At 36.1% G+C, this 13,852-nt stretch overlaps 1 protein-coding gene and 1 pseudogene across 9 annotated transcripts in view; one reads left to right on the top strand and one right to left on the bottom strand.

The window, feature by feature from the left end:
- Positions 1-13,852, bottom strand: part of ABI1 (abl interactor 1) — a 118,811-nt gene that overhangs the window by 70,947 nt on the left and 34,012 nt on the right. For all 9 annotated transcript variants that reach the window (XM_045857738.1, XM_045857741.1, XM_045857740.1 and 6 more), the window contains exon 2: positions 995-1,162. In XM_045857738.1, the coding sequence (XP_045713694.1) occupies positions 995-1,162 (168 nt within the window). The remainder of the gene's footprint in view (positions 1-994; positions 1,163-13,852) is intronic.
- Positions 4,578-5,029, top strand: LOC123831030 (annotated as a pseudogene).

Genomic DNA, 13,852 nt, shown 5'->3' with positions numbered 1-13,852 from the left:
TTCCTCAAATAAACCTTGCCCAATCATTTAAAAAAAAAGGGGTGGGGGAGTAGCCAGACAAAAAAATAGTATATACCATTCATATAAGATTTTAGAAAATGTAAACTATTCCATAGTGACAGAAAGCCTAAGAAAAGGGAATGGAAAAGAGGGGTAACAGAGGAGTACTACAAAAAAAATTTTTTAAGGTTTTATTTAGCCCTGGATGGTGTGGCTCAGTGGATTGAGTGCTAACCTGCGAACCAAAGGTTTGTCAATTCAATTCCCAGTCAGGGCACACACCTGGTTTGTAGGCTGAGTCCCAGGTTGGGGATGTGTAGGAGGCAACCACACACCAATGTTCCTCTCCCTCTTTCCTTCCTTTCCCCTCTCTCTAAAAATAAATAAATAAAATTTTTATTTATTTATTTTTATTTTTAAAGACTTTATTTTCAGAGAGAGGGAAAGGGAGGGAAAAAGAGAGAGGGAGAAATACCTATGTGAGAGAGAAACATCAATCAGTTGATCGATCAGTTGCCTCCCCACCCCTAACCAAGGACCTGGCCCACAACCCAGGCATGTACCCTAACTGGGAATCGAACTGGTGACCCTTTGGTTCACAGGTTCCAGGGCAGGAGTATGAGGAAATTTTGGGAGAATGTTTATTATCTGGAACGTATTGATGGTCTCATAGATAATGTACATACCAAATTTTATAAAACTATAGGCTTTAATTGTGTGCAATTATTTTACTTCAAGAAAGTCTTAAAAGGAACAGAGTAAGTGGTAATGGCTGCACAACAATGTGACTATAATTAATGCCACTGACCTATACACTTAAAAATGGTTAAAATGTAGGCTTATACTGAACGCAAAGCTAGAGCTGAAAGTGGTAATAACCATAGTCAATCAGTAAGAAGATGAATAAGGAATCCATATATCCAGGCTATCTACTCCTTTGACAAATGCTGCCAATTGCTTAAATGTGAATTTAAAGCTGTTTACAAGTTGTTACCTGGGAGATGTGATTGATGGAAGACTCCATTCTCCGAAGCTGAGAGGCTTGGATGTCCAGCAATTGGAGTACATTGTTGGCCAATGCATTTATTTGATAAGCAACACTAGCTAGGGACTGGGTTGTGTAGGCTTTGGTCTCTTCTAAAGCTTTTCTCTTGTCTGTAGCCTGAAATAAGAAAAACAACCCATACTTAACATTAATTAAACTCATATTCTATAAAAAAAAAAACCCAACTCAATCAAAAAACTTACCAGGCCAATCTGATAGTCTCAGGACACCTGTAAAGCCATGGCAGAAATCCCTATCAGCCAGATGTGAACTACTTCCTCCTGAGTTGCCCATCCACTGGGGTGCACTAAAGAAGCCACCAAGCAACTGACATCAGAGGCACACTGTAACACTTGGTGCCAAGTTGCTTCAAGTCCCATAATCATCAATTTCTTGCATTTCATCTTTAGGACCTGATGTTAGCCCAAGCTCCCAACCCACTGTTGAGATTTTAGCTAAACGAGTTCATAATACTGCTGCCTTGGCATCTATTTGGTGTGTCTAATGAGCCTGAAGGGCTCTTGAACTGACACTAGCTCCTCCACCAAGCACATACCCTCAATAACAGCCCTCAAGAGTTATAAAGAATGAATGCTTTCCACTAAAATAGGAACTAGACAAAAATGTCCACTTTCACTACTCATTCAACAGTGTCTTTAAGCTTCAAAGTAGTACAATAAATAAACATGTTCTTGATATGACTCCCCCCCTCAAGGCCCTTTGTCTCTTCTGCCTCCCAGCTCTTTCCCCTTTTGTTCCCCTTAAATAAGACCCCATCACCATTGGAGATTATCAAAAACCTGCTCTCTTTGGTTTGAATTGACCAATCCAGCCTTAGCCCAGGAACCCCAAAGCACTCTACCCACAGACCCTAACTGAAGGCATTTGCCCCAAGTCCTGCTGCTGATACTCTGTACACACTCTGCACTAATCTCCCCATGTGTATATCCTCAAGGCATACTGTATACCTCCTCCAGAACCTATAAGTAATAAAACTTCTCTATTTCACTTCCCTTTCAGTCTTTTGTTGAACTTTGACTCACCATCTGATTACATCCCAAGGTTCTACTTACCTGATGTTAACAAAAAATCCTAACACCCACTAACAATGATATAGACTAAATTCATTCTACCTTATATTCCTGTTTACATTAATCACCATTAGAAATCCTACCTTTCTGTTATCCATTATGATCAAGAGTCTCATCTACACAAAAACTGTTAATCTTACAACCCAACCCTCTACTCACCCATTCTTCCCAAACTCCTATACTAACTCAGAGTAAGGTGGTGAGCAAAGTTCAAAGCAAAGTTCAAGTGAAGTTCAAAGACAAGTGATAAAACTATGGGGGCTGGAGGGGAAGCAACTTATATCACAAAGGGTAAATATCATTAATTATCTGAAAATGAAGAAAGGCCAAGAATCAATGAAGAGAGAAATGAAAAAGAGACCTAACAGTTCACAAGCAGTGCTTGTGTTCAAGTAACCCTTATTTTACTTAATAATGGACCCAAAGCATAATAGTGATGCTGGCAATTCAGATATGCCAAAGAGAAGCCATAAAATGCTTCCTTTAAGTGAAAAGGTAGAAAGTTCTTGACCTAGTAAGAATAAAATCTGTATGCTGAGGCTGCTAAGATCTACAGCACAAATGATTTTTCTATCTGTGAAACTGTGCTTCAAGAAGGAAAAGGAAATTCATGTTAGTTTTGCTACAGCACCTCAAACTGCAAAATTTATGGCCACAGTACATGGTAGGTACTTAGTTAAGCTGGAAAAGGCATTAAATTTGTGAGTGGAAGACATGAACAGAGATCATACTGACATAACTTTTATTATACTATATTGTTAAATTGTTCTATTCTATTATTGTTAATATTACTATAACTAGTTTATAAATCAAACTTTATCATAGGTATAAATGTAGTATAGAAAAAAATATAGTACATATACAGTTCAGTACTATCCCCAGTTTCGGGTATCCACTGGGGGTTTGAAGCATATCTCCTGTGGATAAGGGGGACTACTATACTAAATAATGTCGAGAAATATCATTATTACCACTACATCATGATCTGCAGAATATTGCTAAGGTGAAAAAACAACATGAAAAAAGATGTTTACAGAATTGGAAAGGGGGAAAGACAGAAAAATATATGCTTATATTCTTCAAGAAAGAATAAACCTCTACTTTTATTTTTAATTATATAAGGGTGAGCGCTTAAATTGGAAGGAACATGGATAAAATTCTTTAAGCATTACCCTGTTTAGTAGATTTATTTTAGGAACTGTGTAAATAATTTACACAATTATGAAACAAAATGAAAACTTAAAAAGTAATTCCCCAAAATTAAATATAAAATTAATCAACAAGCCTAACTATGCATCCAATTAGTGGCTTAACCAGAGAGGAAACATTCTAAAAGTGACTTCAAAGCACAGGAATTTGATTGTATACTCATAATGGGATTTAATCCTGAGGACAAAAAATAATTGAAAGAGGAGGAAAAAAAACTGAAACTGTTTTTCAATGATTTTATTCCTAATGGTAGTTTCAGAATTTTTATCCTGAGACTGTTGTTTGTGTAGTGTGGGATAAAGGAAGTCATTCATTATGTTTTGTCATTGAGAACTGAGATTTCTGGCATGGTTCAAAAGAAATTCTGATGTAAGACAAAGTTAAGAAAAAAACTGTAGCTCTGGATCTAAACTGAAAGCATCAGTTTGAACCCAATTTGTATTTTTTCATATAATCAATATACTAGTTCTGTCCAACGAAAAGGCCTAACTGTATAAAACATGGTGACTATAGTTGATAACATCGTTTTATATAACTGAAATTTGCTGAGAGAGTAAAACTTAAATGTTCTCACCAAAAAAGGAAAGATAAACATGTGAGGTGACGAATGTGTTAACTAAATGGGAGAAATCCTTTTACAATGTGCGTATGCTTACATCAAATTATCACAATGTAAACTTTAAATATCTTAGTTTTGTCAATTATACTTTAGTAAGCCGAAGAGGGAAAGAGAAAATAAAAGATCTAAAAACAACGACTGCCTAACAGCTATGCGGCACCCCTTATTATTCAAATTGTGATCTCTCATATTATTCTCCAAAGCAATAAATCAGGGCTCCTAGATGGCTACAGGTCTAGAACAAAAGATGTGCAAGATACACTTGGAACATGTATATCACAAAGAATGTGGAAGGAACAAGGACCACTCTAGGGTCAGGTCAAAAGGACTCAGTAATCAACGGCAATAAGCTGCTATACAGGCCAATGATGGGACAATGCAAACATCAATGAGGATAATTATAATAGAATTACAATCTGTAACAATATTAAAAAATAAAAACTAAAAGTCATTGGCCAGTTTTGGAGGTGGCTAAGGACCACCTCATCTGCGGAAGGGAGAGGGCAGCTTTATTAAAGTATGAAATATATAAAATACAACATACTTAAGTATGCCTTCCTTTCAAGCTTGGTATTTGGGTGATGGGTTTCCACATGAGTTCAAAATGTGTATCATGAAGTGTTTGGGGCCCATTTATCCCAGCCATTGCATGTTTGTCCATGACTGCAAAGTGTTCCAGTTTTGTAAATCCACGTGTCATAAAAACTTGACAAAAAAACACAATCCTCGAAAGGTCAGGTGGACTAAAGCATTCTGTAAAGCAGCTAACAATGGATGATTCATCTGAATTTGAAAAACACAGAAATGAACCTGTCAAATACCAGTGAGAGCTAAGGAATGAAACAAATGATGAGTTGACACAATGAAGAGTCAAAGAGATCAAACAGAAACATCAAACTAAATTTATAATTAACAGGTTGGAGAAAAATAAAGAACTACAGAAAGCTCAGGACATCAAAGAAGTCAAGCAAAACATTTATCTCATCCAGGCCACTTTTGCATGCAAAGGAAAGCAGCTGGAAGGCCAAAATAGTACAGAAATTACAAGAGGATATGGACATGTAAGTAGTTTCTCACAATCTTACTGTCTACCCATTTCTATGAGTGCACTAGAAAATCTGCTTTAGAGACTTAGAATGTCTAAGTTATTATTTCTTACAAAAGGTGACTCAAATGAAAAGGTAATTAAAAATATATCTCTTCTAAATTGCTGTCTGCAAAACATCAGATATCACAGATACCAGGTGGTACCTTACCACCTAGTGCATTAATGAAGTTAAACCTTCACCAATAGATATACTTATGTAGATCATGAAAATTCTGTAAATACAGAAGTGAATTGTGGACATAAAATGATTATGCCACATGGATGATGACACTAGGCAGCATTTCTATGATAACTAAAGGCAAAAATTTATGGCTAGTGATATAAAAAAAATTTTCCTTGCAGTAAAAATATCCCCTTTATTAACATTATAGAAAGAGGGATACAACAAGGAACTAACAATCTGTACGATAATTAGCCTCAAGTACGAATATCTTTTGTTTTGATTTCAGTATTTCATGTTTTAGTTTATTTATATCTTAGAGGAACATAATGGCCTCATATATTGAAAACTAATTCTAATGGACTATTTTGACCTGGTTTAACTATTTGGATAGGCAATGGACATTGGGGGTGAGAGTTGAATGGTCTGTTTCTGAAATGGCACTCTGCTGTAGAATTCCCACTTTTGAGAAAATTCTAACATGAGATTCCTAGTAGAACAAGCTTAACAATGATTTAGAGGCAGAGGGATACAAAGACTTTTAAAATCTACAATGTGCTTTTCTTTTAAAAAGCTCTTTTGGAAAATTTAAATTATGGGTAGAATATTTACACATTATTTGCCCATAAAATCATATCTATAGTAAGTACATACATATTTATTACTTAAAGGTACTAAACAAAGGTATGAAGTATCAATTACTTGGGAGAAAGTAACTTTGCCCATATGTACTACTCAAGCAGGAGATATATTTAAAGAAAAATACATACTTAATACTTAAAAAGAAAATTTAAGCATGCAACTCAATGCATTTTAACAAATGTATACAGTAGTGTAACCACCAGCAGAAGCATGATAAAGAACTTTTACACGTCATGTCCTTTACAATCAACTCCCTCCCCATTCTCTTGACCCTGGAAAACCACTGATTTTCTTTCTGCACTACAGTTTTGCTTTTTCTAGAGTTTCCTATGAATGGAATCAAAAGTATATAGTCTTCTCTGTCTTGCTTCTTTCACTTAACATATTGCTCTTGAAATTCATCCTTATTGCTAAGTGGTATTCCATTGTATGGGTTTATCACAATTTGCTTATCCACTTATTAGCTGATAAACATTTGGGTTGCTTCTAATTTGGGGCTACCATAAATAACATTGCTATGAACATTTTTAGTCTAAGTCTGTGTAGGAATATGTTTTCAATTCTCTTGGGCAATACCTAGGTAAATATCTTGGAGAACTGCTACATCCATGGTAAGTTAAGTACTGTATATGTTTAACATTGTAAGAAACTGCCAAAGTAGTGGTACCATGTGGCATTCCCACCAGCAACGTAGGCAAGTTCTACTTTCTCCACATCCTTGACAACACTTGGTATGGTCAGTCGTTTTAATTTTAACCATTCTAGTAAGTATACAGTGATATCTCATTGTGGTTTTCATTTCCATTTCCCCATCAAATCATGATGTTGAGCCTCTTTTAAAGGACTTATGTACCATCTAATTCTTCTTTGATAAAATGTTCAAATCTTCCACCCATTTTTTAACTAAGTTGATTGCCTTCTTACTGAGTTCCTTACATAAGCCTCTTATCAGACAGACTTTGCAAATATTTCTCAGTCTGTAGCTTGTCATTTCATGATTTTCAAAGTCTTTGAAAATAAAATGTTTTTCTATAGATGAAATCTAACTTATCAATTTTTATTTTATATTTAATGATTTTTATGTCATATTTTTAAAAATATTTGCCAAACTTAATCAAGGCCACTAAAATTTTTCTCTCATGTTTTCTTCTAGAAGTTTTATAATTTTTGCTCTTGCATTTACATTGATGGTGTATTTCATATTAATTTATTGCACATGGTGTGAGTTATAATAATGGTCAAATTCCTTCATTGCATATAGATATCCAATTATTCTACCATCATTTGTCAAAAAGATTATTTTTTCCTCAGTGAATTATCTTGGCAGTTTACTCAATAATCAATTGATTGCATGAGTGTGGGGCTACTTCTAGACACCTCTGGGTTCTAATAATATAGCCCTTTTTTTTTTACTATTTTTTAAGTTTTATTTATTTTTAGAGAGAGGAGAAGGGAGTGAAAGAAAGGGGGAAAGTGAAGGAGAAAAGCATTGATCAGTTCACCTCTAGCACACCCCCAACTAGGGGACCTGGCCTGCAACCAGGCATGTGCCCTGACCAAAATCTAGCCAGTGACAGTTTGGTTCATAGGATGGCACCCAACCGACTGAGCCACTCGTCAAAGCTATTGATATATCTCTTGAGCCTCATCTAGTACTATACTCTATGGACTACTATAGCTTTTGTAAGTTTTTAAGTCAGGTACTCCAAGTTCCCCAAATGTTTTTTTCTTTTTCAAGATTGTTTAGGATATTCAAATTCTTTTGAACTTTCATATAAATTTTAGAATCAGCTTGTTAATTTCAACAAAAGAGCCTGATGAAATTTTGACTGAGATTGTACTGAAGTTATATGTCATCAAACTTGGGGAAAACTTGCATCTTAACAATGTTAACTTCCAATCCATGAACACAATAACTAACTCCTATTATTCAGGTCTCTTTTAAATTTCCTTAGCAAAGCTTTTTAATTTTCATATGCTGGTTGCAGACACTTCACTATATTTATACCTGTATATTTCATACTTTTTAATTGTATCATGAAGAGAACTGTTTCTATCATTTCAACTGCCTATTATTCATTGCAAGCACATAGAAATACAATTGACTTTTGAACACTGACCTCTCAATTCTACAACACTGCTAAATTCACTGTCGTTGCTTTTCTGTAAGATTCCTTTGGATAGTCTATGAAGACAATCAATCAGTAGCTAAATCAAATACATCAGTCTTCCCTAAAAAGTTACACTGTTTGTAAATAAAGACAATTTTACTTCTTTCTTTCTAATCTGTAATGATTGTTTCTTTATCTTGCTCTACTGCACAGGCTAGAAACTTCAGTCCAATGTTAAACAGAAGTAGCTGTTCCTTGCATTAGAGGGAATACATTCAATCTTTTATCATTGAAACATCAAATGTAGGGTTTTTTGTAGACGCTCTTTATAAGGCTATGGAACAACCACCTATTCTTAGATTGTTTACCAAACTTGACCGTTCAATCTTGAGTGAGACTGGGTAATTTTCAGTCATCCATTGTATTCTCGAGTTTCACCTGTTTTCTTATTTTCAGTGTACTTGCTTCAAACTGCACACTTCTTTGTTTTGTCTTACACGAGAGGAGGAGACTGTTAGCTTTGCATTAAAATGTATTCCCCCTTCCTCCAGAACATAAAATTACACTTTATTTTCCTGCTTCCCTAACTGCTTGGTCACATAACTAAGCATTGTCAATGGGATGATAGCAGAAATGGATTCCACTTCCAGGCCTAGTGGAATCTCTGAGGCATCAGATAGAAATGGTGAGTCAAGGCCTGAATAACACAGTGCGGACTACCAATCAAGTCATACCAATAAAGATTTAATCATGAGTCCTAGGTTGGTGGTTCAGTGGGTTGAGGCATCACACTGAATACCAAAAGGATGTGGGTTCCATTCCCTGTCAGGCACATACCTAAGCTGCAGGTATGTGCCAAATATTTCACATCAGTGAGTCTCTTCTCTCCCCTACTCACCTTCCTCTCTCTCTGAAATCAATAAATAAATCTTCAGGGAAGGATTTTTTTTTTAAGAAAGGCCCCACAATTATCTTCCAAGCTGCAGACACCAATGCTGTACCTTTTGATGCTGGTCCTTTTTTAGTATTATTTTTAGGGTTTTTTTTTATTTTTAGAGAGAGGGGAAGTGAGGAAGAAGGGAAAGAAACACTGATGTGTGAGAGAAACTTCGATCAGTTGCCTCTTGCATGCCCTTATCCAGGGGACCCAGACCACAAACTAAGCATGTGCCCTGATTAGGAATCGAACCAGCGACCTTTTGGCTTGTAAGCCAGCACGCAATCCACTAAGACACACCAGCCAGGGCTGATGCTTATGCTTTCTTATCTTATTTGTGCCAAAAAAAGATTGATGGTACCAGCATATGATGTAGAACTAACTGTAAACAATGACTAAGTTTTCCCTGCCTCATTCAACTGGAACTCCTCATGAGGCCACAGGTGTAGGATGAGAGTGAAGAACCAAAAAAGAGTATGAATCACAAAACAGGTATATAAAATATTCAATAACTCCCAGTCAAGATGGAGGCATAGATAGATATGCTTCACCTCCTCATGCAACCACAAAAAAGAGTTACAACTAAGTCTCAAAACAAGTAACACCCAGAACTGTCAGAAAATTGAACTGTATGGAAGTCCAACTGCCCGGGATTTAAAGAAGCCACATTCATCAAGATGGGTAGGAGGGGTAGAAACACAGAGACAAGGCAGAGAGGCATGGAGACAGAGAGTGGTGTGAAGAGGAGGTGGTAGCAGAATGGGCACAGACAATCCCACATTCACATGTGGTGAATAAAAATCAGAAGGGAGCCCTAGCTGGTGTGGCTCAATGGATTGAGTGCCAGCCTGCGAAATCAAAGGGTCACCAGTTCAATTCCCAATCTAGGGCACATGCCTGGGTTGCAGGCCATGACCCCCAGCAACTGCACATTGATATTTCTCTCTCTCTCTTTCTCCCTCCCTTCCCTCTCTAAAAATAAATAAATAAAACCTTTAAAAAAAAAAAGATTGTATCAAAAGAATTTGTGTAGTTAAAATAATCATTTTTTCTGATTATTGAAGTAATGATCATTGGAAAAATTAGATCCAAAAAAATACAAAGAATATTAAACCACCCATATTTTACTACCTAGAGATAACTGTTAATATATTCATAAATTTTCTTTTATGTTTTTGTTTCATATGCACAATTATTTGAAAAAGGTACATAATCATTTTATAACCTGCTTTTATTATTGAATATTTTTAAATTATATTATGTTATTATAGTTGTCTTAATTTCTCCCCCTCTGCTCCCCTCCGCCTGGTACTTGCTTCTCTCTAGCAGTATCATCCCTCCACCTGGTACCTCTGTTTCTTCCAGGAATTCCCCTATTATTTCATGCTCATGGGTTGTGCACATAATTCTTTGGCTTCTTCATTTCCTATAATATTCTTAATATTCCCCTATTATTTATCTACCAGTTATGCCTTTTAATACGTGTACCTTCCCCTCCCAGCCAATATCCCTCTGAATGATCTATATACCTATGGTTCTGTTCCAGTTCTGATTGTTGGCCTTTTTTTTTTTTTTGGTTTGTTTGTTTCAGCTGTCGATAGTTTTGTGTTGCTTTTTTAATGTTCATAGTTTTGATTTTCTTCTTTTTGTTAAATAAATCCCTTTAACATTTTATGTAATAATGGCTTGGTGATGATGAATGAACTCTTTCAGCTTTACCTTGTCTGGGAAGTACTTTATCTGTCCTTCCCTTCTAAATGATAGCTTTGCTGTATAGGGTAATCTAGGTTATAGGTCCTTGCTTTTCATCACTTTGAATACTTCTTGCTAGTTCCTTTTCGCCTGCAAAGTTTCTTTTGGGAAATCAGCTGATAGTCTAATGGGAACTCCTTTGTGGGTCTCTGTCTGCCTTTCTCTTGCTGCTTTTAAGATTCTCTCTTTATCTTTAAACTTTGGCACTTTAATTATGTTGTGTCTTGGTGTGCTCCTTTTTGGGTTCAACTTGCTTGAGACTCTGTGCTTCCTGGAGTTGTATGTTTACCTCCTTCACCAAATTAGGGAAGTTTTCATGATTTTTTCAAATAAGTTTTCAGTTTCTTGCTCTTCCTTTTCTGCTTCTGGCATCCCTATGATTCAGGTGTTGGCATGTTTGGAGATGTCCCAGAGTCGTCTTATACTGTCCTTGTTTTATTTTGAATTCTTGTTTCTTCTTTCTGTTCTGGTTGAATGTTTTTTTCTTATGTTCCAAATTGTTGATCTGAATCCCCGTTTCCTTCCCTTCACTGTTGGTTCCCTGTATATTTTTCTTTATTTCACTTAGCATAACCTTCATTTCTTCCTTTATGTTGTTGCTGTACTAAATGAGTTCTTTGAGCATTCTGACCACCAGTGTTTTGAGCCCTGCATCTGATAGGATGGCTATCTCTATTCCATTTAGTTCTTTTTCTGGGGTTTTGTTCTGTACTTTCATTCGGGCCATATTTCTTTGTCTTCTCAACTTGGCAGTCTCCCTGTGTTTGTTTCTGTGTATTAGGTAGAGCTGTTTTGACTCCCTATAAAAGGCACTTATAAATTGTGTGGGGTGAAGTCTTGGATAACCATCAGGGTGGAGCAGTACACTTCACTGCTTTGTAGTTCTGTGGCTCTGTGTAAGGGGAGGGCACGGAGAGGTGACTGTGCTTCTGCCTGGCTTCTGGGTGTTTGCCTGGCACTTGCCCTATTTCCAGTAACTTCACCCACTTCCTGTATGTGACTGGCGCCCCTTTAGCTTTTGCCCTGGTGTTGAATCCCAGAGTGGGTAGGTTTATGTATATTTTAAAGTGGTGTTCCCTGAAAATTAGGGGAACAAACCTGCAACACTTTGGTTCGCAGCCCACACTCAATCCACTGAGCTACTCCAGCCAGGGCCTCTTGATATAATCTTAATAGGAAAATAAAACAGAAGATGTATCTGTATATATATAGTATGACCAAATTTTGTTTGGTATAAATACCTATACAAACTGACTCACCAGATACATCAGCACGTTAGCAGTGGAATTATAAATGATTTGTGCTTTCATTCTGTGACATTTTCAAGTAAACATGTAACTGCAATCAACTTGCAGACACCAAAAGACTAAGAATAAGCTAATGATACCTCACTATCACACTTCCAAATATGAAGAGGAAAACAGAACTTAAATCCTTGATGACACTGAGCTAAAGAATTAGCCAACCTTGGGACAATCTTACCTTGCAATTTCTGGTAATATAAAATGATGTTCTCTAGTATTTAAACCTAATTGATTTTTATTATCTACAACCAAAAATATATCCTAAATAATTTAATTTTACATGGGGAAGAGGGAGAATAAGTTTAAAAAAAAAGTCTTCATTAAACTTAAAAGTGACAATTTATAGTAATACTCCTTAGTCATGGGGTAACTCCTAAATTACAAAGGCTATTTTTTTCTAAACTAGTCTATTAATTTACAGCTGATTGTGTTACTCCTTAAAATGTCATCTGAGAAATCAGTCTAGTTTGCCCTTCCCACATGGCAATTATATTTCAGTCTGTATTAGTCTGTTCATAATAAAATATCATAGAGGTTTAAACAACAGAAAATAATTTTCTTACAGTTCTACAGGCTGGAAAATTCAAGATTGGGGTTGTGTCTTGTGAGAGTTCACTTTCTGGCTTGCACATGGACCCCTTCCTGTGTCCTCACATTGTGGAGAGAGACTAATCTCTGATTCCTCTTTTATAATGATATCAGTTCTATGGAATCTGGGATTCACCCTAGACCTCATTTACCCCTTAATCGCCTCCTTCAAGACCTTACCTCCAATACAGTCACATGGAAGGTTAGGGTTTCAACATATAAATGGGGGAGACATAATTCAATCCACAGCTTAATCTTTCTCCTCAAACATTAATACAGCCTTCTTACAAATACCCAAAATAAAATCTTGATAGTAATACTTTTTATCAGTTATGCATAACTATTTAGTTTTCAAAACGCGTTCACATGGAAAACTAAGCAAACATCTTGGTTTCACAGATAAAGGCACTACGTCAAACTCAGAAATACTAATTTGTCCAAGGATACCCAAACTAGTAAATGAAGAAGCTAAGACTAGAACTCAGATCTGAATTCTAGTCCAATGCTCTTTACAATGCTTTTAATCTTATCATATGCACTAAAGCAACAGAAATTTTATTTCACATAATGTTCTAAAGAACAAAAGCAGCTTGAAGGGAAGGGAAGGGCAAAGAACAAAAGACAGGGTTCAAAGCATAATGAAATGAACATTAGCTTTGGAGGTGAGCAAGCTTAAGTAGTCAGCAGGCCCAAAGGGGAAACAGACCACAAGGCTAGAGAAATCTGGTAAGCCCTTAAGGAATTTGGACTTCCTGGACCACTGAATAATTTTCAGGAAGAAGAGGAATGGCTGGTTTTTGGCTCCAGAAAGATTACTTCAGCTGCAGTTTTATGAAATGGACTGGAAAATACAGAGAAGACAAGAGTGGAAACAGGATTTCTGTTTTAGTATGTGCTCTCTACCACACACAAGAAAGGCATCTTTATGTTAAATATTCCCATTTAACACTGAGGGAAAAAATTTTGGTGAGGTTAAGTAACTTGCCCAAAGTAACATGGCTAAGAAACAATAGAGCCATTTTGTCCCCAAAGGTCATAGTGTTCCACTATGCCACACTGCATCCCGTCTATAATCCTAAAAGTGAACAAAGTATAGTTCTAATGTGTCAGAGTGGAATTTCTAAAGTATATTCTCTAAGATAATACTTTACCACTCCAAGTCATCATTAACTAATTTCTGTACCACATAAATGTTTTTTAACAGGATGAAAAGAGTTTTATATATGCATGCAACACATATATATGTGAGAAAACTTGAGTAACTCAAAAAGGTGATTATACTTTGA

The sequence above is a fragment of the Phyllostomus hastatus genome, unplaced genomic scaffold (assembly GCF_019186645.2).
Source record: "Phyllostomus hastatus isolate PE091 unplaced genomic scaffold, TTU_PhHast_1.1 phas_scaffold_1674, whole genome shotgun sequence".
In the NCBI taxonomy this organism is placed as follows: Eukaryota; Metazoa; Chordata; class Mammalia; order Chiroptera; family Phyllostomidae; genus Phyllostomus; species Phyllostomus hastatus.
Note: the sequence above shows the minus strand (reverse complement) of the source record. Positions and strands in the feature narration are given on the sequence as shown.